The sequence below is a fragment of the Hyaena hyaena genome, unplaced genomic scaffold, assembly GCF_003009895.1.
Source record: "Hyaena hyaena isolate Hyena2069 unplaced genomic scaffold, ASM300989v1 scaffold_40, whole genome shotgun sequence".
NCBI lineage: Eukaryota > Metazoa > Chordata > Mammalia > Carnivora > Hyaenidae > Hyaena > Hyaena hyaena.
Genome location: NW_024080672.1, coordinates 2,439,683 through 2,465,356, shown reverse-complemented (window position 1 = coordinate 2,465,356; position 25,674 = coordinate 2,439,683). Strand labels below are relative to the sequence as shown.

Sequence of the window (25,674 nt, the reverse complement as noted above, 5' to 3'; positions counted from 1 at the left end):
ACATCTTCTGTTAAGAAAACTCAGAGGGACAAAGCAACGAGGAACACCCATAACATTCAAGGATCGGTCCAGGGGGTGCCTTAAGAAACAAATTCGGGGCACCTGGGTGGCTTAGTCAGTTAAGGATCCGACCTCAGCTCAGATCACGATCTAACAGTTCGTGAATTGGAGCCCCGCCATCAGGTCCGTGCTGACAGTGAAGAGCCTGCTTGGGATTCTCTTTCGCCCTCTCTTGCCCCTTCCCTTCCCCCCAAAATAAAGAAACATTAGAAAACAAATTTGCAACACTTCTGTCAAGTATTAGCAACTTTAAAAATCTGACTGTGAGATAGAAATATAAAAGTCAGAAACCTACTTGGTACATTCGATGATATGCTAATTTACCCACAGCTCAGCAGATTTTTTTTTATATATATATAAAGGCTTAAAAGGTGTGCAGTAGCATAAGCACTTCTCCTATTGCTCTGAAATCTGTCCCCAAACGCTAAAAAAGAAAACGACTTCGATATTTTCTGTGCCAGCCACTGACAGAAGAGCATGCGACACAAATGAATCAGAAGATTAAGTGGCCAAGGTCTCACCTATTTTATACCGTTACCACTTCGCATGGGAAGTCCAGATATGCTTTGTGTAAAATGGAAATGCCAGGGTGGAGGTGTGAGAATCCCACCAGGGCAGGGGAGCCGTGGGGGTCAGACCGTGACTCGGGAGCTGCGTACATCCCTTTTCCGTGTCAGAGGCCTGGAAGGCAGAGTAGGAAAGGCGAGGAGGTTGTTACCTCGGGAGGCCAGAAAGCCAAGGGATTGTCGCGCAAGCTCATTTTCCCGGAGGGTAGCTCTTGCATTGCGGCGAGTCTTCCTTCTCTATTTATTTCAAAATGGAGAAAGCTAGACCAAGAAGTCTCCTGGATTCCCGCCTGCTCTCAGATGCCCCTCTCCCCAGGCTCCTTCACGTAGCTGGTCTTCCGTGCTTGGCTGTCTGCTGCCTTCTCGAAAGTGCCCAGACACTGTTTGAGGGATGCCGTGCTCATTGACTCTGTTAAAAGAGGGAGCGAATAATGACCCCAAAAAAGTGAGGGGTGCGGTGAGGGTAGGGGTGGGGAGGAGCCACACCCTGTATTCTGGCTGAAGAGGGATGAGGCATTTCCTTCCCCGCCCCCTTCATTCCTTCTTCACAGCCTCCCTCCCACCCACCTCACTTGTTTTCCTCCCATTTTTCTTTTGCTGGTATTTTTTTTCTTGGTTTCCAGCAATTTCTCCTGTAGTTGTCTACGTCTGGGTTGCTGGGGACTTGAGTGTTCTTTCCGCACTTAAGGCCAAAGGAAAACTGAGTGGAGCTTGGGCTGCCGGAGGCTGCCTGCTTCGGTACCACCAACGGACAGCTGGCCCGGGTGGCAATTAGCGGGCCTGATTTCCATGAGGGAAGTGTGAGTTTCCTTTTCTGGGCCAGAACGCCAAGTAATGACACGTGGGACAAGAACAAACACGTAACCGCTTCTAACCGAGTGCTTGAGAGGAAGCGTGTGGTTCCTATTCCTTTCGAGCTGTGGTTTGACTCTTTCTGCTGGGAAGCTGCTGGCCGCAGGGCGGTGGTGTGCTCTGGTGTAGTCCTGCATCTTCTTTACTGCATGATTGTTGGATTGGGTATTGCTTTGGAGAAGGTTTAATGAGCGGGTGTGCTGCGGGGTCAGGCACAATCCAGAAGTGTTGCCATCTTGTTTATACCCAGGACTCTCTTCAGACGTGTCCGCTGTTGGCGGGGAGCCTCTAACCAGTTGGCCTCTTGGGCGCTGACCCCAGATCAGTGCTTTTCGCCATTTCCCAGCATTTGCAGAACAGGAAGATGAGGCTTTTAATATTCTAGACTTCCTACTGAGTAGGGCAAGGGAGAGGGGCCCAGCACTACAGCCGAGTCTCCATGTTGTTTCCCAGGCGAATCCCTTTGTCTAGGTGCCCCCTTCCCCTCCTCTCTCCATCAGAACTTCTCATTTGAATTCCCCTCACTTCTTAAGTCACGGCTCAAATGCCACCTCCTCTGGGGAGGCCGTCGCAGTTTCCCCGGGCTGAATCCCCGACTTAAGTTCGATCCCCTGACCTTTCCACTTGCTCTGTTCATACCACTGAAGAGAGCACTTGCTAGCTTCTCACCCCAAGGGTCCGATACAGCTCATTGACCCTTCAGCACCAGTCACAGGGCTTGGACAAGTAGATACTCTTGAGGATAAAGGAATAGAGCCAAAATGTATGCGGGAAGAAGACGTGGGCGTCCAACCCCGACCCCCCCCCCCCCCCCCCCCCCCCCCCCCCCCCCCCCCCCCCCCCCCCCCCCCCCCCCGCCAACCACCAGGACCCCAGAGCAGTAACGGGATTTCGGATTTGTCCCAGACACATTTCAGGCCCGGAATAACTGATCCTGTCCACCTTGGTGCAACTCACACTTTTCTTCTGACCTCAGGCAAAAGAGAGGGGACTCCCCCAGCTTGTTAACTGGGAATGGCTTTAAAAGATGGGTTGTGGTGCTGAGGTTTTTTTCCTTTGATAATTGTAAATATTAGAGTTGTTAGAATTAAGGGTATTTGTAAGAAATATAAAACAGAACACGCTGTCCCCTGCAGAGTTTCTGTGGAAGGGTCCCTCTGCTACATGGGGAACACTGCTGCTTTTGGCCTCGTGAAGAAAGCGTGAGGAAGGCCTCTGATGTCTAGAAACACAGCCAGGCACAGTGTCACTCAGGTTTTCCAGGAAGGCCATGTCAGCCATGATCGGATCTAAATCTCCTTGCTTCTCTTAACAGTGCCATCAGAAGCCCAGGTGGGGGCATCACTGGCAACCTTTCTGGCTGGCAGCTTGGCAGTAAATAATCAGAAATTTTTTAAAAAGTCCATATTCTTTAGCTCCATATTCACCTAAAAATGAATCCGAAGCACACTGTCAGGGATGCAGACATTGATGTACAAGGATGTTCATCACAAATTTGGGAAATACTAAATTTCTAACACTAGGGCAACAGAATAAAATACTGCCATCAAAATCCTTTTAAAAAATATATGTATAGAATGATGGGAGATTCCGATCTCATATGACAATTACCTCATGGGGAAAATATTAGAAGCAGGAAGCTCAGGTGTTTAGTAGTGATCAACCTGTTCTTTTTTACGTTCCTTTGCATTTTCTAAATTTGTACAATTACCTACACTGGACACAGATTGCTTTAATAAAGGGACTTAAAGATGTGATTCCCACCAGCCTCCTCCTGGACGTCATATGTGCGGCAATGCTGAGTGCAGTGGGGGAGTGACTTGATTTCAAGGTCTCAGGCTGGTTGGCTTTACTTTCCACTCCAATGCCGCCACCCCCTCCGACCCCAGCTCGTTAAATTTTTCTTCCTTATCAAATCCCCTTGTGATTTCTTCTCTCCTTTATGTAGAGCATCAAGGCCTGAAGGAAACTGAAAGTTACGGTTTTTATATCAAGGGCACATGTCACATATTGTACTTACTCGGGTCTGAATACGGACTATAAAGATCAAATACTGTCGAGGACACAGTGGCCCGTCTTGGCCTCCAGACTTTAGGTTTCATGATTTGATCTGGAGTGGAATTTTGAGAAGAGTCTCTGAATTGTTTATTGTCCATCAACTGGTTCTCCTCCCCCTCATCAGGGCAGGTAGTTCCTGATGGTAGAACCTGGCATGGAAATGAACTGATGCCACCCTTGCCTGCCCCCTCCCCAGGCCCTCCCTGGAACCTCCTCCCTGCCCTTTTTCTACACATGCCAGCGCTGTCAGACTGCTGTAATTTACTGACCGTTTTCTCCAAAAGTAGTGTCCAGTCCTTCCTGACTTGTAAGATTTTTCAAAGACCACCAGCTGTTTGTACTAAATAATAAGTACCTAGTACCTTAGGTACGTGGAATTCTGGGAGACATGTGGACTCTGGAATCTGGCATCCCTCCGGGTTCCCGTTCCAAGCCTATCATTTACCTGCTTCACTTACCTTCTCAGTGTCCATTTCATCTTAAACATTAGTGGTACACAGGAGCCATCAAATACTCAGCATGAGAAGCTCTTCATGTTACTGACCCTCCCTGCCCCCCACCTTGCCCCTTCAAAGATCCAACTCCCTTTCCTCTTTCTGGAGACCAGAGGATTTAAGCATTTCAAGTTGGCTGCCATTATTTATTTCTGTTATTACTATTTCTGAAAGACCAAACTTCTTAATTTAGGATCTCTGCAATTAGAAATGTCAGTGAATCTTTTTAATATCAAGTGTTAGAAAGTAGAAGTTCCCATTGCTCTCTGTGAGTGAACAGATGGGGTCAATCTTGACTCTCATGAGAGCCTGTACCAACATCTGTGATAGGGGCATCCCACGGACACTTGTGAACATTTGAAATCACAGCAGCAAAGCAAGAGATGGGTAAGGTAGGTTTCTTTCGGTTCTTTGCCCGACCCTGGAAATGCCACGTTTCCAAATGTGCAACAGGCTTACTCATTTTTCCAAAGTAATAAAGCAAACATATGGAGTTTAGCAGTGTTCTCCTCACAGCCTTGCGGCCAGGCTCAGAACCCAGTGTTTACATTCAAGCTAGGAACAGACCACAGACCTGCTGAAATCGCCCCAGCCCTGGCTTTGTCCTTCGCCTGGTGACCTCTGCATCTGTCGCGTTGGACGGGCTTCTGTGGCTTTAGCAATTTCTGGTTTCAAACTTCTCCCCTAATTGGTTATAAAAACTCAGGCCTGGATGGAGGAATCTAAGTCACGTTCCTGCTGGGAGCTGCCGCGCTGCTTCGCGTGCTAGTCAAAGGTAGTTAGTTTTGGTCTCCTCGATTTTTGGACAGCGGCAGTGGTACCCGGACACAGGGGAAACTGGATTTTTAACAATCCATCTTATAAGTTCCCTGTGGAAAAAGGACACGAAATGATTGAGTCAAGCTTTCCATCTACGGAAAAGGACCCTACTCTTAAAGTGCTCAGTGAATATATCGGTTGAGCTTTTAATAAATGGGATGTTAGTGGGGGGCAGATGCAAATTTCTAGTATTTGTGAGCCAAGAGACTTCCTATGTTGTTACTTAGTTGCTTGTTTATCTAATGTTTGTAAAAACTTGAATTAGTTCAAGTACCTTAACACCGTTATCATCTTTGGTGCTTCTGCGGATTGCCTGGTAGCAGCTAGGTGGTTCTCACCTGGGGGTGCGTGTGGTTGGGTACGATGCCAGCCCAGGCCGGGATACGCAGCCGGCTTTCCTCCCACCCCTCCGCTTGTGCTGGGATGGCTGGGGCAGCAGGAGGCGGGCATCATCTTAACGCGTCTGAATCTGCCACTGTCTGCTCCCCCCACCATCCCCACTGCAGTGCAGGTTCTCCCCAGCATCCCTGTAGAACAACAGGGAGGGAAGGTTCCCTTGCCCTGCATGGGGGGATTGATGTGGGACGGACAGACACGCAGGTGCAGAAGCCCCAGAGCCAGGTGTTCTGGGCAAACGTTGTTTGCCCTTGTGCATCGACTCCATGAACGACGGTCAGGCTCTCAACACTGCCAACTCTTTGCTAGCTGGCACCCCTGGGTTCAACTAAGTCAAGCAGGGTTCTCGAACGAACACAGGACTTTAAAAGTATTAATGTGCATTATGGATCTCTAGACGGGAAATGTAAACCGTAATAACCACTGAACATATTTTAAGGGCAACTTTCAACTTGTTCCATTAATAGCGAACCATGTTCTGGCAAATCCACACAGTTACTTATGGAGTATCTGAGGGCCAGGCAGTGTGCTAGATGCTCACAGAACAACTGTCCGTCCCTGTACCTGGGAGGTCAGTAAGGGCATCTCAGGGCTAAAGTTCAAGACCGCTATGTTGGAATTCTTTACTTGAGCTTAGGACATCACTTCCGGTGATGTTCTCAATGTCTTTGTCTCAAGCCATTCTTTTCTCCTCCCTTACTCCCAAATCTGGCAATAGTGGGCCTGGGAATTGAGAACCTGTGCTCTAGTGTCATTTTTACTTCAGTCTTTCATCACTCAATGCCTATTTTCTCGCCATTTAATCGGGATGAGCAATAGTAAATTAAGTCTGCAGAGTGATTCTAAGCATGGAGTCTTAGAAGAAATGCAGGAAGCATTTTGATACTTGATGTGTCTCGTGGGATTTGCACATCGGTTTGAACTCTGGAACTCTTACACATTGCTGAGACTTCCATAACCGATGTTTGGGATGTACCCACGGGTGCTTGTTTAACACACCCTACTATGCTAGGGCATGATTTGGGCAAGTAGCGCCCACGGTGGCAGAGACCCTGACTTAGTGCAAAGCAGAACATGGGCCAAAACTACAACCAAGATATGTTATTCTCACTGCTTATCTTTGGAAACAAAACACCAGGTGAGCTCCCATATCAAGGATTTATGTACATTTTGAGTTCTATTGCCCTGTCTTCTTTTGACAGACAGTTTTCTGGCCACCCTGAGGATGTGTTTATATAACTGTTAATTAACTCTTCCAGGTGGAAAAAATGATCTAGAAAGGAAGCAAAGTTCTAGGCAGAAGAACTGTGCTTCCTTATATACATACTGTGTGTACAGTTTGTCAGTAATTGAGGCATGGTCTGCACAGCCCACGATCACAGCAGACTGTCTGCACTAGAGCTCAGACAAAGCCCACCCTGGACACCCCTCCACCCAGGAGATGTCCACTGTAATCCAGACCCAAAGCAAGGTGTTCCCCAGTCTGACATTTTGATTGTGTCTAATTGGTGATGCTTTGTCTTCTCCACAGAATGTGAATGGCATAAAGTACCACGCCAAGAATGGTCACAGAACACAGATTCGTGTCCGCAAACCATTCAAATGTCGTTGTGGTAAGAGTTACAAGACAGCTCAGGGCCTGCGGCACCACACAATCAATTTCCACCCCCCGGTGTCGGCTGAGATTATCAGGAAGATGCAGCAATAACATGCTGGTCGTTACTGTGCCAAGAAATCCTCACCAGCAGTTGCTGATTTTGAAAACAGCCACCTTTTTTCAGGGGAAGCATTCAGCAACCCTTTAAAGAATTAAGTGCATGCTTTAAAATTTTTCTGTAATTTTGGAATGATGTTATCTTTGTAGAGTTAATGATTTTGTACATTTGCACATGTAATCATCATACCCATTTTCATTACTTTGATATAAGGTGCTAAACAAAAAAAGCTCTAGGTTCTTCAGCACATTTCCCCCAAAAGAAAATAAAATGGAGGGCATGTTGCATATTATTTAGTTGTATTGCAGTGATATCAACTGGGGGGAGGAGGGGTTGGCACTGAGGTGGTTTTTTCCCCCAAGATTGTAATGTGATTGAAGTTTTTCAACACATCAACTCACTATGTTCAAAACCAAAATAATACCTTCATTATCAAGCTGGTTATCATGCCTTACATAATGGAGTTAGTATTTGTGAGTAGAAAGACTTTAGGTAATGGAAATATAAATAAGAATGTTTAACATAATATGCTAAAAGTATTTTCATATTTAAATAACATACATAAAAGGTGTGCTTTCTGTGTTTTATATTATCTTGCAAATCCTTTTGCCCCTTAAAAAGCTGAAAATCTTGCCATCTGACTTACCAATCATTTGTGTTCTAAATGGCATTTTTGTACAAAATAGTCTATTCAGTTCACGCATTCATTTCACACACATCCATGGAGTGCCTGCTGGGTGCAAGGGATTCAGTTTATGCCTGTTGATATTTGTGGACCAAGAAACCAGTTTAGTGAAATACTTTTCCCTGAAATCTGTTAGAAAACACTTTGAAATACTTAAGTGCAAATTTTGTGTGTGTGAAATTTAGTTCTATCTTCATCGTTAGGTGAAGTTTTAAAGCACTTTGTAGTTCTCTATTGCCAACAGATTCAATGTTTTATGTGTTGCCAAGTCTTGCAATGACTGCCCTAACAAAACTATGGGTTGCAAATAAGAAAATTCCAAGCTCGTTTCAAAGAGAATGTTTTCGTTAAGACAACCCCCCCCCCCCCCCCCCCCCCCCCCCCCCCCCCCCCCCCCCCCCCCCCCCCCCCCCCCCCCCCCCCCCCCCCCCCCCCCCCCCCCGCCAAACTGCCTCTTCCTCATGCTCATTGTGTTTTTGGACTTTTTTTAAAGGCACTTTTCCCATCGCATTGTAGAGGTCTGTATTCCCATTGGCGATGTCTGTTTAGCTTTATAAAACATTTTGCCGAAATATGAAATTGAGCCTTATTGACAATTAAGTGCTTCTTGCGGCAGGTGGTCAGAGAGTGACTAATATGACCTGTTAGAGTGACCTATGTCTGGACCATTCCTGAAGTTTTCCTCACCGCCAATACCATCATGCCTTGAGTGTTCTTTTCTCCCAAGTGCTATTCCTTAAACATGTAAGAGTTTACCAATTGCCTCATTATGCAATAAAAACTGCTTTGAGATGGCTAACTGCCCACAAAACTGGTGAAAAGCAAACTCGAATTGCTTACGAAATAACTTTCTTCCCATGTTCCCATTTGATGAAAGTGACAGCTGGGAAGCAGGTGTCCCTCCTCGATTTTTCAGACAGTGTGAAAGGACGACCGTGCTGCTGGCCAGAGGGGTCAGCTTCTATATTCTTAGTGATGAAGCCCTCATAATGAGGGATTTAAAGTATTTATAAAGACACTGCCCTCTAAAAATTTCCTCAGATCTCTGAAGAGTGGTCTTGGTCCTGAATAAACAGTGTTCTAGGTTTAAAAAGGGTGATCCAGACAATGAGAAGCAACTAGGTTGGTGCATAAGAAGGCCCTACTCGGATATTTCATATCTACCTATAATTGACCAAAATTTTTTTAGGCCAGCAATTATTATTTAGCTTCGCTCCTTCTAGTGCAAGAAATGTAGGCTGGATCAGTAGTTCAACAGCTAAACAGTCATAAAATAGTCATTGTGCATGTTAAATTTCTTTCAACTATAAAACAAATTCAATTTCTATTTACTTATTCATTGTGACAGTATTACTAAACAGGTAAGGATGGGAATATTTTGTTATACCGTGTATAGTGAGTGTGTTGTACTGTGTCTGTGAAAACTGTGCTTTAAATTATATTTTCATATGTTTTGTTGGGGACAGAGCACATTAAGTTTGAAAGCAACAGAGGTTTGTTTTAGAACTGAAGGCAACTTAATCAAAATTGCTGTCAAGGAAAGCTGCTTATAAATGTAAATGAAATCATTTAAAATAAACTGCCTCTGACCCAAAACAAACATGGCTCTTTACTTTCATTAGCGTCCACCACCCCCACCCCCCCAACACGGGGAGGAAAGTTTCAGGTTGGCATGCTCCGCCGCTAACTGGCACGACAGGTGACTACCACCACTGACCTATTTACCTGCACGGCTCTCTCCCCGGAGGGAAGACACGGAGTCCTCACTACTGTTGCCTTCCAGTCTGCCACAGCCTGTTTTGCCCTACACTCCAAATTCTCTTCAAAGGATTCCAACACCACAAATTCTGCTTTCGGAAACAAACACACGCAACAAGATGTGAACACAGTTCACACACAGCACACCGAAATGCCACCACACTGATTATTAGGTCAACATCCTAGCTAATTTGCTTAAGCTTACATATTTTGATAACTACAAAATCAAAATATGAATGGTAAGAATTACTATGTGAGAAACACTGTTCAGAAATATAACTGCCCAGACCAAAAAAAAAAGATGCTAATGATCTTTACACTTAATGAAAAGCTATCACAAATAAATTTGACAATGAAATTACACATCTCCAAAAATGTGTCCTCTTTAATGTTAATGAAACTACACAGAGACATAATGAACACACTGATTTGAGTTTATACATCACATTTTTAGTCACTTACTGAGAATCTTATCTCAAAGTTCTCCATCAGGAAGATGTGGAAAAGTTACGGATACATTTTCTGTGATTTTATGCCACAAACACCACTGTTTTAGTAGATCATTTCATATGAAACAACCACACTGGTGTATTTGTTCCATTTTCCCATTAGACAGAAATACAACTTCAAGATGGCTTAAAAATAATCATTCAGGTCATTCTAAAATGTTTTGGTCATAAAATTAGCAAAATAGGCCTTCTATTCCTAAAGCAAACATTTCAAATATAAAAAAGTATTTGCTATACTGCAAGCATGTGATCTTATTCTACATGCAAGCTCCATTTTTAAAGGGTTAACCCAAAAAAAACATCCTTTCATGGGTTAAATTATGGAAGTTTCTGTATTCAAATTAATTATGATAAATTATTACATAATACTCAGTAGTCATGCTCAATCAACAAGGTCAACAGAAACTTGTAAATATGCTAAATCACACACTACACATATATATTCAGTGTGGTAACATTAAAACAATCCACTTCCTTTATTCATATAGTTTTGCAAACTAGGGAATAAATAAAGATTCAAACACAGAAAAACTTTCCTTAAGCTGGTAAAATTAACAGGGGTTACACTTACATTTATTGATAAGCTGAAGCTGGACTCTGCCCCTAGTAACACAGAACTCCAAAGCAGCGCTGGTTCAGACAAGTGTGGTAAGGGTGCAGGGAAGGGACAGATACCTTGTGGTCTCCACAGTGGTCTATTGGCGGTGATTATTTTTTTTTTTTTAATTGTTAAACTGTATTGCTAAGTCATATTAAAAAGTAACTAGTCAAAATTTAAAACATTCTGATCAAAATGGGTCTGCACATGCCTTTCAAAGCCCTGCTGGTCATAGTCAGGAGGGAACTGCTCGCTGCACATTGGGCACACCTTCCAGTGACTTTCAACGTGTTCTTCAAATTTGCTCTGATCATAGTTGGGAGGGAACATTAATTCACAGAGGGGACACTTCTTGTGAACATCAAAGCTTGAAGTAAAAAAATGAAAGAATTACACATTTCTCGTAAGTAAAATTTCTAACATCACTAATCTTCAGGATAGATAAATGTTACATTGATCTACGTAAGCTGATATTCACGCTAAACAACCTCCCTTGCAAGTCTTCAGTTACTCCAGAAACCTCTTTCTGCTTCTAAATGTTTGCTATTGACAATTATGTAAACCACTGATAAAATCTCTCAATTTGAGAGTTTTACAATTAGACTGACAAAAACTTTTCATTAAAAGCCCAAAAATGCAATCACATTATATAAAAGGAAGCTTAATGACAAAACTCCTTAAGTTTTAACAGAAAATGCCTTTTGTAAAACTGTAAAGATGAAAAGAACTTATAATTTCCCTGCAGAATTCATTCAGTTGAACCACTAAGAGTATCATGAGCACTGGTCTTCAAAGGACTGCATGCTGATATCAGAATCACCTGGAAAGCATGTTAAAACACATACTGCTGGGACCCAAACCAAGTCTTCAGTTGAGAAGGTCCAGGGTACAGCCCCAATCACATGCATTTCTAACAACTTTCTATACTTGCAGAAATAATCTATTATTACTCATACTAATCTATATAACCCAGACTACACAAGAAAGAGAAAAATTACCTGGAATCAAAGCAAAAGCCTGTTCCATGCCCACGTAAATGCTGACTTGGAGGATCAGGAGCAGTGGGCACATTCTCATCTTCCTAAGTAAAAAAATAATTTTGCAACTTTTAAGAAGAGTGAAACTGAATGTTCTTTAATTCAAGCATAGTATAAAGGAATTAAGATTATACTTTTTAAAATTTTACTTCTGTTACCAATTAGATTTTCACATAAAGGTTTAAAAGTCAGTTTTAAAAGCATTCACTATGGGGCAGTGGGTCAGTGGTTAAGCATCCGACTTCAGCTCAGGTCATGATCTCACAGCTTGTGGGTTCCAGCCCCGTGTCGGGCTCTGTGCTGACAGCTAGGAGCCTGGAGACTACTATGAATTCTGTGTCTCCCTAATCTCTCTGCCCTTACCCCACTCCACCCTCTCAAAAATAAACATTTAAAAAAATAACAAAACCTAAAAGCATTCACTATGGACTAAGTCTTATTTTCTTGGGGGAAAAAAAGCACTACACAGTGGGACACAGAATGTACCGCATGTGCGTGCGTGTGTGTATGAAGTACAGATCCATAAAATTTTTTTAAACCTGTTACACATAGGTACCCTTTTGACTTTTTATCGTTCCATACATTAGGTGACCACTTTCATAAAAATCTTAAGACTGCATTATTTTTCCTATTATTCTCATTCAATAAATTTGCAACATACATCCCATGATACACAGAAATTATCAAGAAAACCTAGTATAATACAAGTTTGCATGTATATGTTTTTGGGCGTGCCTGTGCACATGCATGCACTCACGCCACGCGCGCACACACACACGTGTGCAAATCAAACTGGAAAACTGCTAAAACAGAGAAATGTACCAACCTACGGGCCTCAAAACCCTGTTGTGAAAGAGGGAAATTCCGTATTAAATATCTAACAGATTGCCAAAGAAGATTGCTAAAAATCTATAAATCAGTTTGAACAAAGAAAATGCTGGCTTGGATTTCCATGTCCACATCTCTGTGGTCACTTTTTAGAGATCTGTATGAGCTACATCAACAGCCAAATATAAACTCACTTCACATCAAAAACCAGCCACATCGTTATAAAGTGCCCGTGTGCTTTCTTCCTATGAGCACCTGTTAACTGCTCTTGTGTCATGAACAGTACATAAACAGGTACGGCAGGCACTGATGGAAGTCTCTGTACAGCTGGGTAGTTATGCGTGTTCCAGAGCTACTACAAATGGGCTAAGTAGTCAAGTCTGTCATGGGAAAAGGTGCCAAGAAAGTGGACACATTGTGAAATTTGAAGGAAACAAAGGAAAAATTGAGTTCTCTTTTATCAGAGGTGGGGGGTAGGAGAGGTTACCTGGGTATTACTCTGATGGATTATTGCTTCCTAAGTAGTCAAAGAAAGAGTAAGGGAGATCTCTTTTTTTCCCATATTCATCACAAGAGAGTATTTTTCTTTACATATGATTGAGTACATATTTTTTCAGTGTGGTAACATTAAAATAATCCCGGTTTCCTTTATTCATAAAGTTTTCAAACTGGGAAATAGATACAAACACAGAAAAACAACTTCTAATCTTTAGTAAGATTAAAAGAGGTTACATTTACTGATAAACTGGAAGTTGACCTGACCCAAACTCAAAGTAGCTCTTGGTCAGTAAAGTGGTAGAGGGTGCGTGTAAGTGATACCTTGTGGTCTCCATAGTGGCCTATTTGAGGTGATTTTAACTGCTAAACTGTATTACTAATTCACAATCAGGTGCAGTCAAAATTTAAAACATTTTGATTATAATGAGTCTGCACATGCTTTTCAATCCCCTGGTGGTCACAGTCAAGAGGAAACCATTCACTGCACGAAACATCATAGATATAACCTAATGAGGGACTGAGAAATTGGGGGTTAATATAAGACTTTATAAACTTCAAGAATATTAAGTCTTCAAATAACAAAAACCCAGATGGCTTCTAAATCTGTAGGTACCACAGAGGTAAGATGATACAGTAGTTGAATCCGCTAAACCTAGGATTTAGGACTATAAATATTGATTCTGTGCCACATTAGCCGCCAGATTTAGGGCTTCCAGCAGTCATATTTGAACAATGAATCTGCTTAAGGAACAACATATAAAATGATAATGAACACAATTTTCCCAATTATCTTGGAAAAAAGCATAAAACTTCAAATTTTGAAATGTTATCTAAGGAAAATAATGGAAAAGAAAAAAGAAACATCTTGATGCTCCACCATCAAAATTATTGATGATGGATACTTATAATAAAACTCAGCTTTCTAGGGGTCAAAAATATAATGGAACCAAAAATCTCATATCCTTTTTTATCCTGTTCTGGAATAACTTAGAGCCTACACCAATTCAGTGCTTCCATGAACTAGCTAACAAGAAGAGTCTGTTGCTCAAGTGCTAGACTTAGACCAACCTAACTAATCTGACATGTTAAACTTCAGGTGAAAGGGAGGGAAACAACTCATACTTTTTTTTTTTTTTTTTTTACCTTTATACTTTCTAAAGCCATGTATAATTGGGTAATGATAACCCTATTATTCTGTATCTTCCAACTGCCTATTACCTAATAAAAAGGGAAAGGGACTGAAGAGTAGAATTTTAGAGGTTATAATGAGACGTTAAGTGCTCACAAATTAAGAAAAATCACCTACTCAGAGAATAATTCAAAATCAGAAAGCAGGTTATAAGTTCTCGGAGTAGCCAATTCATACCAAGTCTTCTGATCCTAACATGGAAAATGACCAAATTTTCACTCACAAATGCACTTATTCTATTTCACTCATCAAATTGGTTAATTAATTTCCAAAGCCATAATAGATTAAATATAACAAATTAGACTGGGAAGTAAGGCTATTCAGGCAGGCCCACTGTCAGCAACAAAAAATGGTCACTAGTAAGAAGAAAAGCAGACAAGAAATCAAAACATCCAATATTTTCAGTACTGGATCACACAGCTTTACTAACAAAACATGAACACATGTTTTATGTTTATGTTAATGTTTAAATTAATAAACTTGAACCATCAAGTTATATTAGGTACTCTTTAGGAAGGCAGAGAATCATGGACTGTATTTGAGAAAGATTTCTTCCTCAAACTGCTAAAATAATCAACAGTTTAGTACTGCAAGTTTTCAATGCAAAAAAAATTTCTAACAGGTTTTAAAATACCAGCACCTAGTCTGTTAGCTAAACTGCCAAAATAATCTTGTAAGCAAATTTTATTGGGAATGCCAAACTGAGAAATATTATGAAAAATCCAATTAAAACTTTTTTCAAGAAAATATTTTACACAGCACTTTAATCTCCAAAACATCTAAACCACTTTACATTGTTCATCTGCCTTTAGACCCACCAGGAAACTATTTCTATTATAAAACAAAGGAAACAAGCTATAGTAAACTGAAGCTCTATATGAAACTCAAAAACTTCTCATCAGATGCCCAACTCAAAATCTAGTCTATAAAAAAATTCTTAGCAGGGGCATTTGGGTAGCTCAGTTGGTTAAGCACCCAACTATTTCAGCTCAGGTCATGATCTCACAATTGTGAGGTCAAACCCTGTGCCAGGCTCTGTGCGAAGCAAGGAGTCTGCTTGGGATTCTCTCTGACCCTCTCCCATGCTCACTCTCAAAATAAACATTAAAAATAATAATAAATAATAAGTTCTTGGGGCACCCGGGTGGCTCAATTGGAAGAGCATGCAACTCGATCTTGGAGTGGTGAGTTCAAGCCCCATGTTGGATGTACAGATTAAAAAATAAAAAATAACTCAAAAAGAATAAAAATATAATTCTTTGTTTTCTTATTAAAGTATATAACCAACTTGAATATCTGAAATAGCATTAAGATAGGTTAATCTCTTGGACAATAAAAGAGTGTTAACCATAGTAAGGTTAATCATACTAAATTCAAAACACAATAGGGATGCCCGGGTGGCTCAGTAGGCTAAGCATCCCAGGCTAAGTGCCCCTCCCCCACTCATGCTGTGTCTCGGTTTCAAAAATAAACTATTAAAATTAAAAAAAAAAAAAAACGCAATCATGATTACAAAAATAAAATTTCCCTCTGATAACAGCAATTCTGTTTCTGGGTATACATGCACAAGAACTGAAAGCAGGAACTCTACAGATAGATTTGTACACCTGTGGTCATGACAACATTATTTACAACAGCCAAAAAGTGGCAATAACCCAAATGTCTTATTAATGGATAAACAAAATATGCTATATACATTCAATAGAATACTGTATTTAGCCTCAAAAAGGAAATTGATACATCACAAAAAGGATGAATCTTGTAGACATTATGCTAAGTGAAATAAGCCAGTCTTTAAAAAAATTCTATGATTCTATTTATATGAGGGACCAATAGTAGTCAAATTCAGAGACAAAAATCCAACAAGAAGACATAACAATGTAAATACTCATGCACCCAACAGAGCAGCACCTAAATACATAAAACTCTTAATAACAAACATAAAGGAACTAATCAGTAATGGAATAATAATAGCAGGGGACTTTAATACCCAACTTACAACAATGGGCAGATCATCCAAACAGAAAATTAACAGTGAGCTTTGAATGACACATTGGACCAGACAGATTTAACATATTCCATCCTGAAACAGCAGAATATATATACATTCTTTTCAAATGCACATGAAACATTCTCCAGAGTAGACCACATATTAGGCCACAAAACACTGGTCTCCACAAACTCAAAAATATCGAAATCATACCAGGCATCTTTTCTGACTACAAAGCACAAGACCAGGAAAGAGAACAAATATATGGAGGCTAAATAACATGCTCCTAACAATGAAGGAGCCAACTAAGAAATCAAAGAAGAAATTAAAAATTCCATGGGATCAAATGAAAATGACCACAGAGCAGTCCAAAATCTTTGGGATGCAGCAACAGTGGTCCTAATAAGGAGGTTTATAATGAATGGGTCTGCCTCAAGAATCAAGAAAAATCTCAAATAACCTACCCTTTCACCTAAATGAGCTAGAAAAACAAAAACCTGAAATAAGCAAAAGAAAATAATAAAGATTAGAGGGAAATAATATAGAAAAAAAAAAAGGAACATATCAATGAAACCAGGAGCTAGTTCTTTCAAAAGAACAAAAATTGATGATAAACCTCTAGCCGGACTCAACAACAAAACAAAAACAAAAAACAGGAAAGACTCAAAATCACAAATTAAAGAGGAGAAACAACCAACATCAGAGAAATACAAACTCTAAGAGAATATTCTGAAAAACTATAGGTCAACAAATTAGACAACTTGGAAGATAAAATCCTAGAAACACATAACCTATCAAAACTAAAAGCAGAAAAAAATAGAAACTTTGAACCAACTGATAGCTAGCAATAAAACTGAATCAGTAAGCAAAAAACTACCAACACGGGCACCTGGGTGTCTCAGTTGGTTAAGTATCCAACTTGGCTCAGGTCATGATCTCATGGTTTGTGGATTCAAGCCCTGTGTCAGGCTCTGTGCTGACAGCTCAGAACCTGGAGCCTGCATTGGATTCTGTGTCTCCCTCTCTCTCTGCCCCTTCCCTGATTGTGCTGTTTCTCTCTCTCTCTCTCAAAAATAAACATTAAGGGGCGCCTGGGTGGCTTAGTCGGTTAAGCGTCCGACTTTCGCTTAGGTCATGATCTCGCGGTTCGTGGGTTCGAGCCCCGCTTCGGGCTCTGTGCTGACTGCCAGCTCAGAGCCTGGAGCCTGTTTCAGTCTGTGACTCCCTCTCTCTCTGACCCTCCCCTGCTCATGCTGTCTCTCTCTCTCTCTCCTAGAAATAAATAAAAAAAACATTTAAAAAAATAAACATTAAAAAAAAAATTTTTTTTTTTAAACTAATAAAACCAGGTTCTCTCTCCCTTTGCCCCTCTCCCCTGGTTGTACTCTAAAATTAGAAAAAAACTAAAAGGCAACCTACTGAGAGATTTGCAAATGACATGTCTGATAGAAGGCTCGTATCCAAAATATATAAAGAACTGATACAACCCCCACCCCCCAAAAACAAATAATCCAATTAAAAAATAAGCAGAAGAGGGGAGCCTGGGTGGCTCAGTTGGCTGGACATCCAACTTTGGCTTGGGTCATAACTTTATAGTTCGTGAGTTCAGGCCCCCATGTCAGGCTCTGTGCTGACAGCTTGGGGCCTGACACCTGCTCCAGATTCTATGTCTACATCCCTCTCAGCCATCCCCTGCTCGTGCTCTGCCTTTGTCTCTCTCAAAACAATAAAAAAATTTTTTTTTTTAATGAGAAGACATGAACAACAATTTCTCCAAAGAACACACTCAGGTGGCCAACAGACACATGAAAAGATGCTCAACATCACTCATCATCAGGGAAATGCAAATCAGAAACACAATCATCCATCACTTCATTCCTATCAGAATGGCTAAAATCAAAAATACAAGAAACAACTAGTGTTGGTAAGGATGTAGAGAAAAAGGAATCCTCATGCACTGTTGGTGGGCATACAAATTGATGCATCTACTGAGGAAAACAGTATAGAGGTTCCTCAAAAAATTGAAAATAGAAACACCCTACGATCCAGTAATCATACATTAGGTATTTACCCAAAGAAGACAAACACCAATTCAGAACTCAAATGCACCATGACAGACAGGAAAGAGGCCCTGATTCTTTCAAAAAGTAGTTTTAATAAATTTGGAGTCACAGACCCTTTTTGAGAATCACTCATAGGAAAAAAATGTTCATCAACAAAGCTGTGTTCATTCAAGGATTCATAGTGAAGGAATCTTAAGGAAAGCTGCAAACAAAGCACACACTAATAGAATGTATGAGCTTTAGTCTTTCAGAGATAGAGGGATGAAAGGGAGTAAAGCCAGTCCAAAGAGTTTAGTGAACAAAGACATAAAAACAACTAAAAAGTAGGATGTGTGTTAAGGAAAGAAAATGTAATTCAGTCTTGAATGATGATGGACTTAGGATGTTTAGACCAATGCAACTCAAACTCTATTGATCATGAATGGATTCATATGATCATGAAAGGATTTTGTTAAATCCAGTTTGATTCTCACTAGGTACAAAGTAAAGCTGAAGATTCTGCATCTCCAACAAGCTCCCAGGAGACACCGATACCACGTACTATATTTTTGAGTAGCAAGGGTTTACATGGTTCCCATTGCTAAGGCGCCTAAGATAGCCCACAATTTCAACATTAGATAGTGCTACATTCCTTTCAGTTACACTTTTATCTTTGAGAAGAAGCTGGGTTTTTGGCTGTTGATGAAATATAAAGCATGCGCTTTGTGAAAATCAATGTGAATCAGGAAACGAAAGTGGCTTGTCCAATCTGACTCCAAGGTTTAAGCAGCTGTAGAGTGGTCAACCACCACATATATCCCATTAATAACTGTGATTATTTAAGAGTGAAATAAAATTACAAATTTTTCAGGGCACCTGGAGGGTTCAGTCAGTTAAACTATCCACTCTTGATTTTGGTTCAGATCATGATCTCCTAGTGATGAGAACGAGCCCTACATCAGGCTCCATGCTCAGAGCAGGATTCTCTCCCACTCTCTCAAAACAAATAAATAAGCTTAAAGAATATGTGTGTGTGCATATGATTTTTTTTCTTTGAATTCAGGATTACTACATTCATTAGGAAATTGTTTAGTATTTATTTTGCCTATAAGGTGTCATAAGAAATTTTGCTGAAGATGCAATGAACCTCTGGTTCAGTCTATCTAAGAGATGATTAGGACCACAGCTCTTAGAGCCAAACTGTGGAGGTCCAAATTTTCATCTGACTGTACCCTTAAGCAGCTGTGTGATGAAGCAAGCCAGTTAATCTTTCTGTTTCCTCCATTATTAAAAGGTCCTAATAGTTCCCTACCTCATAGGAGTGCTGTGAAGAATAAACGAGTTGATATATTTAAACAGTCAAGCACCATTATCATAATTATTATGCTATAGTTATTGCTACTACAATTACTAGGGAAAAGGGAGTCACAAAAGTCTTTTGATCTGATAGCTGACCAGTTTCTGATGCAGAAGGGAGGAGATATGGCAAGTTTATGACTGGAGTAGACTGAAGAACAGACAGCCTCAACCCTGACTCCAAGGTCCCGTGGTTGTTAATTACTCCCTGGGCAGGGAACCAGAGAAAAGGAACAGGTCAACTCAAATCTGCTTTTTATATTCTAAAAATTATTCATTAAAATACTTTACTTGCAAGTGACTATTGTAATGACAAGATTTTTTTAAAAGTCTAAATGTACATAAAAATTAGTTTCTGTCTAAAGTGAAAAAATCTTCTGATTGCAAAATACAATTACCCAAGGTATGCCTATTAAGAGTCCTTCCATCTCATTACCAAATCTAAGCATGTCAGCAAATGAGCACAAGACTCTAACACTGCTTCTCATGGGTTTGCAGGAGGGCAAAGCACACAGATCAGAAAGAACATTCTGCTAATTAAACTGAAGCAGATGACTATGGAAGAGAAGGGCTTGTCACACGTAACATCTGTGCCAAGGATGATCAGATTAAATATGCAAAATGTGAAGTAAAGGTGTGAAAAAGCAGGAAGATTACACTCTAGACCTTAAATAGGCTACAAAAGTTCTGACAGTTTTCCTAATTATTCCCAGTAATGGACATAGAAGGCCAAAAGGCAGGAGGGAGAAATACATTTTTCTCCATTATGGGTGTTGAGCACTAGGGCTAAAATCATGCCTGTCTGAACACTGATCAGTTTCTGCAAAGGTTAATAGCAATTAAATGCAGCAAACTAGATTAAATGAGAAACAGGTCATGATACTGCTGTTCTTGCAAAGAGCACAATAAAGCATTTCTTTTAAATTCATCTTAATGCCCAGGAAATCTAAAAACAGCTGCTATGAGGAAAAGAATTTATTATTAAAAAGTGAAGAAATTTCTTAAATGAAATAAAAATTAAAATGGCATGCTACACAAACTAATTCAATAATCAGTATTAGGTTGCTGAAAAATTAAATACTAATGATGTCTAAAAAATTATTTCTCGTAAGAAAAAAATTATGATAGAACACTGCACTTTTTCTAGCTATTACTATATAGTTCATCTTAAAATTTAAAGTGAGGTATAAATGCTAAAAGTAAGAGACAAAAACTGAAGCATAATATTGTCATTAACACTGCTTCTTCCAACCTAGTACATCAACATTCAAAAGAATTACTTAGTAAATGAAAATTAATCTGTGATTATAGCTAATAATAATGTATCATACATCTGAAAGTTGCTGAGAGCAAATCTTAAAGGTTTTCATCAAAAAGGGAAAACAATTTGTAACTATGTATGATAGTGAAAGTTAACTAGACTTGTTGTAGTGATCATTTAGCAATATATAAAAATATGGAATCATGTCGTATTCCTGAACTAATGTTAGATGTCAATCATATCTCAAAAACACTTTTTAAAGATTAAACTGATAGCTATGATATTCTGAGGTCATCCTCTCAACTAAATCTTTTACTTTAGTTATGAATCCTACTAAAGTTTAAGTCTGAAGCATATTAATTTTTCAAATTTAAATAAAAAGAGCAAGTTTTCCCAAAAATTAAGTAAGCAATCACACCTATACACAATCACACACACTCTCTTCTTCCACAAACCTAACTCTCTACATGAAACAAAAAATAAAAGGGACAGACTCAGAAAATGGAAATTCAATTTACTTTACTATCCTCAGGGTCTTCTAAACCATCAGGCCGACTAAGGTTTCTAGCAGGCTGGCTGCAGACAACGTTATCTTCCACTCCCCAAGAAGGTACTCTTACAGGCGGCCTTTGGATTTCATCTGGGTAAAAAGCACCATCTGCTCCATCTGCAATAAACATTTTGGAAGGGTAGAATGAAACCTGGTATTAAAATGAGAATCTTTATGTACAGCTATGATAAACAGGATGTAAGAACCATTTTAGTGCATCACAAAAATCATGACTTTTTAACCCGGTTGATTTTAAAAATAAGAACTGTCTATAATAAGCAAAAAGACTACTCACTCATGGTACAGCACTCTTAGATGAGCCCCAGTTAAACATTAAAACTACTGATTATAAGATAATGTTTCTGGGGTGTCTGGGGGGCTCAGTCGGTTAAGCGTCCAACTTCGGCTCAGGTCACGATTTTGCAGTTCCTGGGTTCGAGCCCCACGTCAGGCTCTGTGCTGACAGCTCAGAGTCTAGAGCCTGCTTCAGATTCTGTGTCGCCCTCTCTCTCTCTGCCCCTCCCCCGCTTGTGCTCTGTCTCAAAAATAAACTTTAAAAGAATCTTGGTCTAGAGACAGCTTTAGGAAATGAATAAATAAGATAATGTTTCTATTAGAGTCAACTGTACCAATAGTTCTCTAATCTCATACAAACCAAAAAACTTAATAACCTCTCGTTTCCTGTGCTGCATAAGGATTACCATATTGCAGAACTGGCTGCATATCTGGCACTGCAGCAACATGACCATTTTGCTCTGAGCAAGGACTGAGATGCTGTGAGATCTTTTGAGGACTCTGGGAATTCTGACCTTCCATTTTCCTTTCTTCTTGATTTTCTAGACTCCTTTTAAACTCCTAAAATTAACAAAACCAAAAGTGAATAAGCAATGAAATATTTTATAATAAGGGCAGCATTAAACATTTGGCCAAAATATAATAAAATTATTTCCCTATTATGTTCAAAGAATGTTGAGTAAAAGTCTGGTTCTCAATTTCTCATAAATGTCCCTTCCAACATCAGAAGGCAGAATAAAAAAGCCCAATGTATTTTCAAATTTGTGCCAAGAAGGTGTCCTTTTTACGGAGCTAAGAGGAAACTGTGCATCTCTTACAAATTAGCTATCAATAAAAGTCAGAAAACAAAAACCACCCAGACTGCTTCTCTAGTGAACTCTGATAAACATTTATGAAACTTATTTTTAAAAAATACCAATCCCATGTAAAGCTCTTTTAAAAACCAGAGAAAGAATCACTTCTGAACTTACTTTATACGGCCAGCACTATTCTAATAGCAAAGCCAAACAATGATATCACAGGAAAACTGCAGACCTCATCCCTCATAAATATTAATAAAAATATTTATTAAAATATCAATTAAAACATTTATTAAAATATCAGATATAGGCCACCTGGGTGGCTCAGTTGATTAAGCATCTGACTATTGATTTCAGCTTAGGTCATTATCTCATGGTCATGAGATCAAGCCCCACATCAAAGATTGAGATTCTCTTTCTCTCACCCTCTGTTCCTCCCCCTCTAGTGTGCCTGCACGCTCTTTCTCAAAACAAAATTCAAATACAATATTTAAAAATAACATGACCAAGTGGTTTTTATCACAAGAAAACAAATTTAACTTAACATCCAAAAATCAATGTAAATCACTATGTTCACAGACTAATGGGGAAAAAACATATTTCAACACATAGAGAAGAAACATTTTACAAAATTCAACAGGCATTTATATATATTTTTAAGTCTCAGCAAACTAGAAATAACTTCCTTAATATGAAAAAAGACATTTCAAACAGCTACAGTGAACAAAAAAGTGCTTACACTGAACCTTAATGGTGGAAAACTAAATGATTCTATCTGCTCTTAACACTTCTACTCAACATCATACTAAAGAGGCCAAACAGTGGATTAAGGCAAGATTAAGGCAGACTGGAATGGAAGAAATAAAATTACCTTTATTCACAGAAGATATGATTATACATATGTAGAAAATCCTAAGGAATCTACTAAAACTAGGAGAATGAGTGGATTTACCAAGATCGCAGTATACAAGAGTCAATACATAAAATCCACTGTGTGTGTGCGTGCGCACGCGCGCAACACACAATTGACAAATGAAATTTTTAAAGATACCATTTATAGTAGCAGCAATAATATTAAGATATTTAGGAATAAATTTAATAAAAGATATGCAACACCTACACACTAAAAACCACAAACTTTCTGAGAGATATTAAAGAAAGCCTTAACAGGGACGCCTGGGTGGCTCAGTCGGTTAAGCATCCAGTTAAGCATCCGACTTCAGCTCAGGTCATGATCTTGCGGTTCATGGGTTCGAGCCCCCCATCAGGTTCTGTGCTGACAGCTAGCTCAGAGCCTGGAGCCTGTTTTGGATTCTGTGTCTCCCTCTCTCTCTGCCCCTCCCCCGCTCATGTTCTGACTCTGTCTCAAAAATAAACTATAAAAAAAATTTTTTTTTTTTTTTTTTAAATGAAAGCCTCAACAAGAGAAATATACCACATTCATGGACTGGCTGGAAAATAGCATTTTTATGCTATTAATTCCTCCCAAGTTTATCTATACATTCAATACAATCCCAATCAAAATCTCCACAGGCTTTTGTATAAATTGGCAAGCTGATTCTAAAATGAAGACTGAAATACAAAGGTCCTAAAATAGCCCATTTTTAAAAAGAACAAGGACTTACACCTGATTTCAAGATTTATGATAAAGCTATAAATCAAGAGAATAAAAAAAGGACATATGGCCGAACATACAGATCAGGGGCTGGCAAATTTTTCCCATAAAGGTCCTGATAGCAGATGTTTTCAGCTCTGTTAAAACAAAGTCTGTCACAACTACTCAAATCTGCCTTTACTGCTGCAGCCACAGGTTAATACCTAAGTGAATGGGCATGGCCACATGCTAATAAAACTTTATTTACATAATAGGCCATGAGCCATATTTGGCTTGTAGATGTCAGTTTGCTAACCCCTGATATAAATCAATAAAAACAAAGGACAGAGCCCAAAAAATACCCATATTCACAGTCCACTGATTTTTCAACAAAGATGCAGAAGTAATTCAGTGAAGGAAAGGGATGGGCTTTTTTAAGCATAAGCTTAAAGAAATGGATATGGTCAAATTCTGATTATATACCGTACCATACAAAACAATTAACTTTAAATAGATCATAAACTAAACAAAAGAGCTAAAACTATGTATATAGTAGAAGAAAATAATAGGAGAAAGTCTTTGTAACCTTGAGCAAGGCAAAAATGTGTTAGGAGACAAACAGCATATATGAACCATTAAGAAAAGTATTGCTAAATTGGACTATTTTCAAAATTACAAGATTTTCCTCTTTAAAGATATTTTTTCTTAAATGCTTAGTTTTGTGAGAGAGAGAGGTTGAGATTGGGGGAGGGGCAGACGGGCATACTTGAAATTATAAACAAGCAGAAATTAGAAACAAATGATATGGCAGACTGGAGTCAGACCGCTCCAACACTGATAACCCTGAAGAATTTACCTTCTCCAGCCATAGGAGGGCTACTGAGAAGCAAGTAGAGTGCTCAGAACACAGTAGGACCTCAATAGAGGTTCCCTGATCTCCTGCCATGAATCAAAAAACCACAGGAAGTGTTGCCACAGTAATTCAGGAGTGTGAAAGTGCAATGGAGTAGAGAAAAAGTAAATTCAAAAACAATTTTTTTTTAATTTTCCTTATTTTTTGAGAGAGAGAGAGAGAGAGAAAGGGAGGAAGACAGGGAGGGAGGGGCAGGCTCTAGGCTCTGAGCTGTCAGTGCAGAGCCTGACAGCATGGCTTGAACTCACAAACCAGGAAATCATGACCTGAGCCCAATGAGGACAAAGAAAGGTGGTTCCTCTTCCTTACAGAATGCTAAGGGGCAAACAGAGATAATAATGGATTTGAAAAATCAGAATTCGGGGTGACTGGGTGACTCTGTCAGCTAAGCATTTGACTCTTGATTTCAGCTCAGGTGATGATCTGAGTTCATGGGATCAAGCCACGTGTCGGGCTCTGTGCAGACAGCACAGAACCTGCTTGGTATCCCACCCCCCACCCCCACCCCCACCCCCTGCTTATATACTCTATATAAATAAATAAACTTTAAAAAAAAAAAAGAAAAAGAGAAGTCAGAATTCTGCAACTGTCACATAGCAACTTTAAGCTAAGATCCTAATGGCCTCCTTACAATGTGTGATTTTGTAGTATCATCACTGGTCATTTAGGAAACTTGACTGGTTCACAAGGTCATAGAGACCTTCCAAATACTGGCCCATTTAACTAAACACTTTTTAAAAATCAGTCTTAATATTACTGCCTATCTCATTAGAAAAGTGAGTAAGCACTGGGAATTATCAAGCTCATGGTAG

General features: G+C 39.7%; 2 protein-coding genes across 4 annotated transcripts in view; one reads left to right on the top strand and one right to left on the bottom strand.

The window, feature by feature from the left end:
• JAZF1 (JAZF zinc finger 1) overlaps positions 1 to 7,996 on the top strand; it is a 346,073-nt gene extending 338,077 nt beyond the window's left edge. The window contains exon 5 of the mRNA XM_039229915.1: positions 6,777 to 7,996. Coding sequence (XP_039085846.1) covers positions 6,777 to 6,953 — 177 coding nt within the window. The 3' untranslated portion in view covers positions 6,954 to 7,996. The remainder of the gene's footprint in view (positions 1 to 6,776) is intronic.
• A 1,765-nt stretch (positions 7,997 to 9,761) lies between these two features.
• Positions 9,762 to 25,674, bottom strand: part of TAX1BP1 (Tax1 binding protein 1) — a 76,771-nt gene continuing 60,858 nt past the window's right edge. The window contains exons 15-18 of one of the 3 annotated variants that reach the window (XM_039229846.1): positions 21,963 to 22,116; positions 21,230 to 21,378; positions 11,509 to 11,591; positions 9,762 to 10,877 (exon numbers count right to left, since the gene is read on the bottom strand). In XM_039229846.1, coding sequence (XP_039085777.1) covers positions 10,676 to 10,877; positions 11,509 to 11,591; positions 21,230 to 21,378; positions 21,963 to 22,116 — 588 coding nt within the window. In that variant the 3' untranslated portion in view covers positions 9,762 to 10,675. Of the gene's footprint in view, positions 10,878 to 11,508; positions 11,592 to 21,229; positions 21,379 to 21,932; positions 22,117 to 25,674 lie in introns of all 3 variants that reach the window. The other 2 variants (XM_039229845.1, XM_039229847.1) reach the window with 2 other exon arrangements.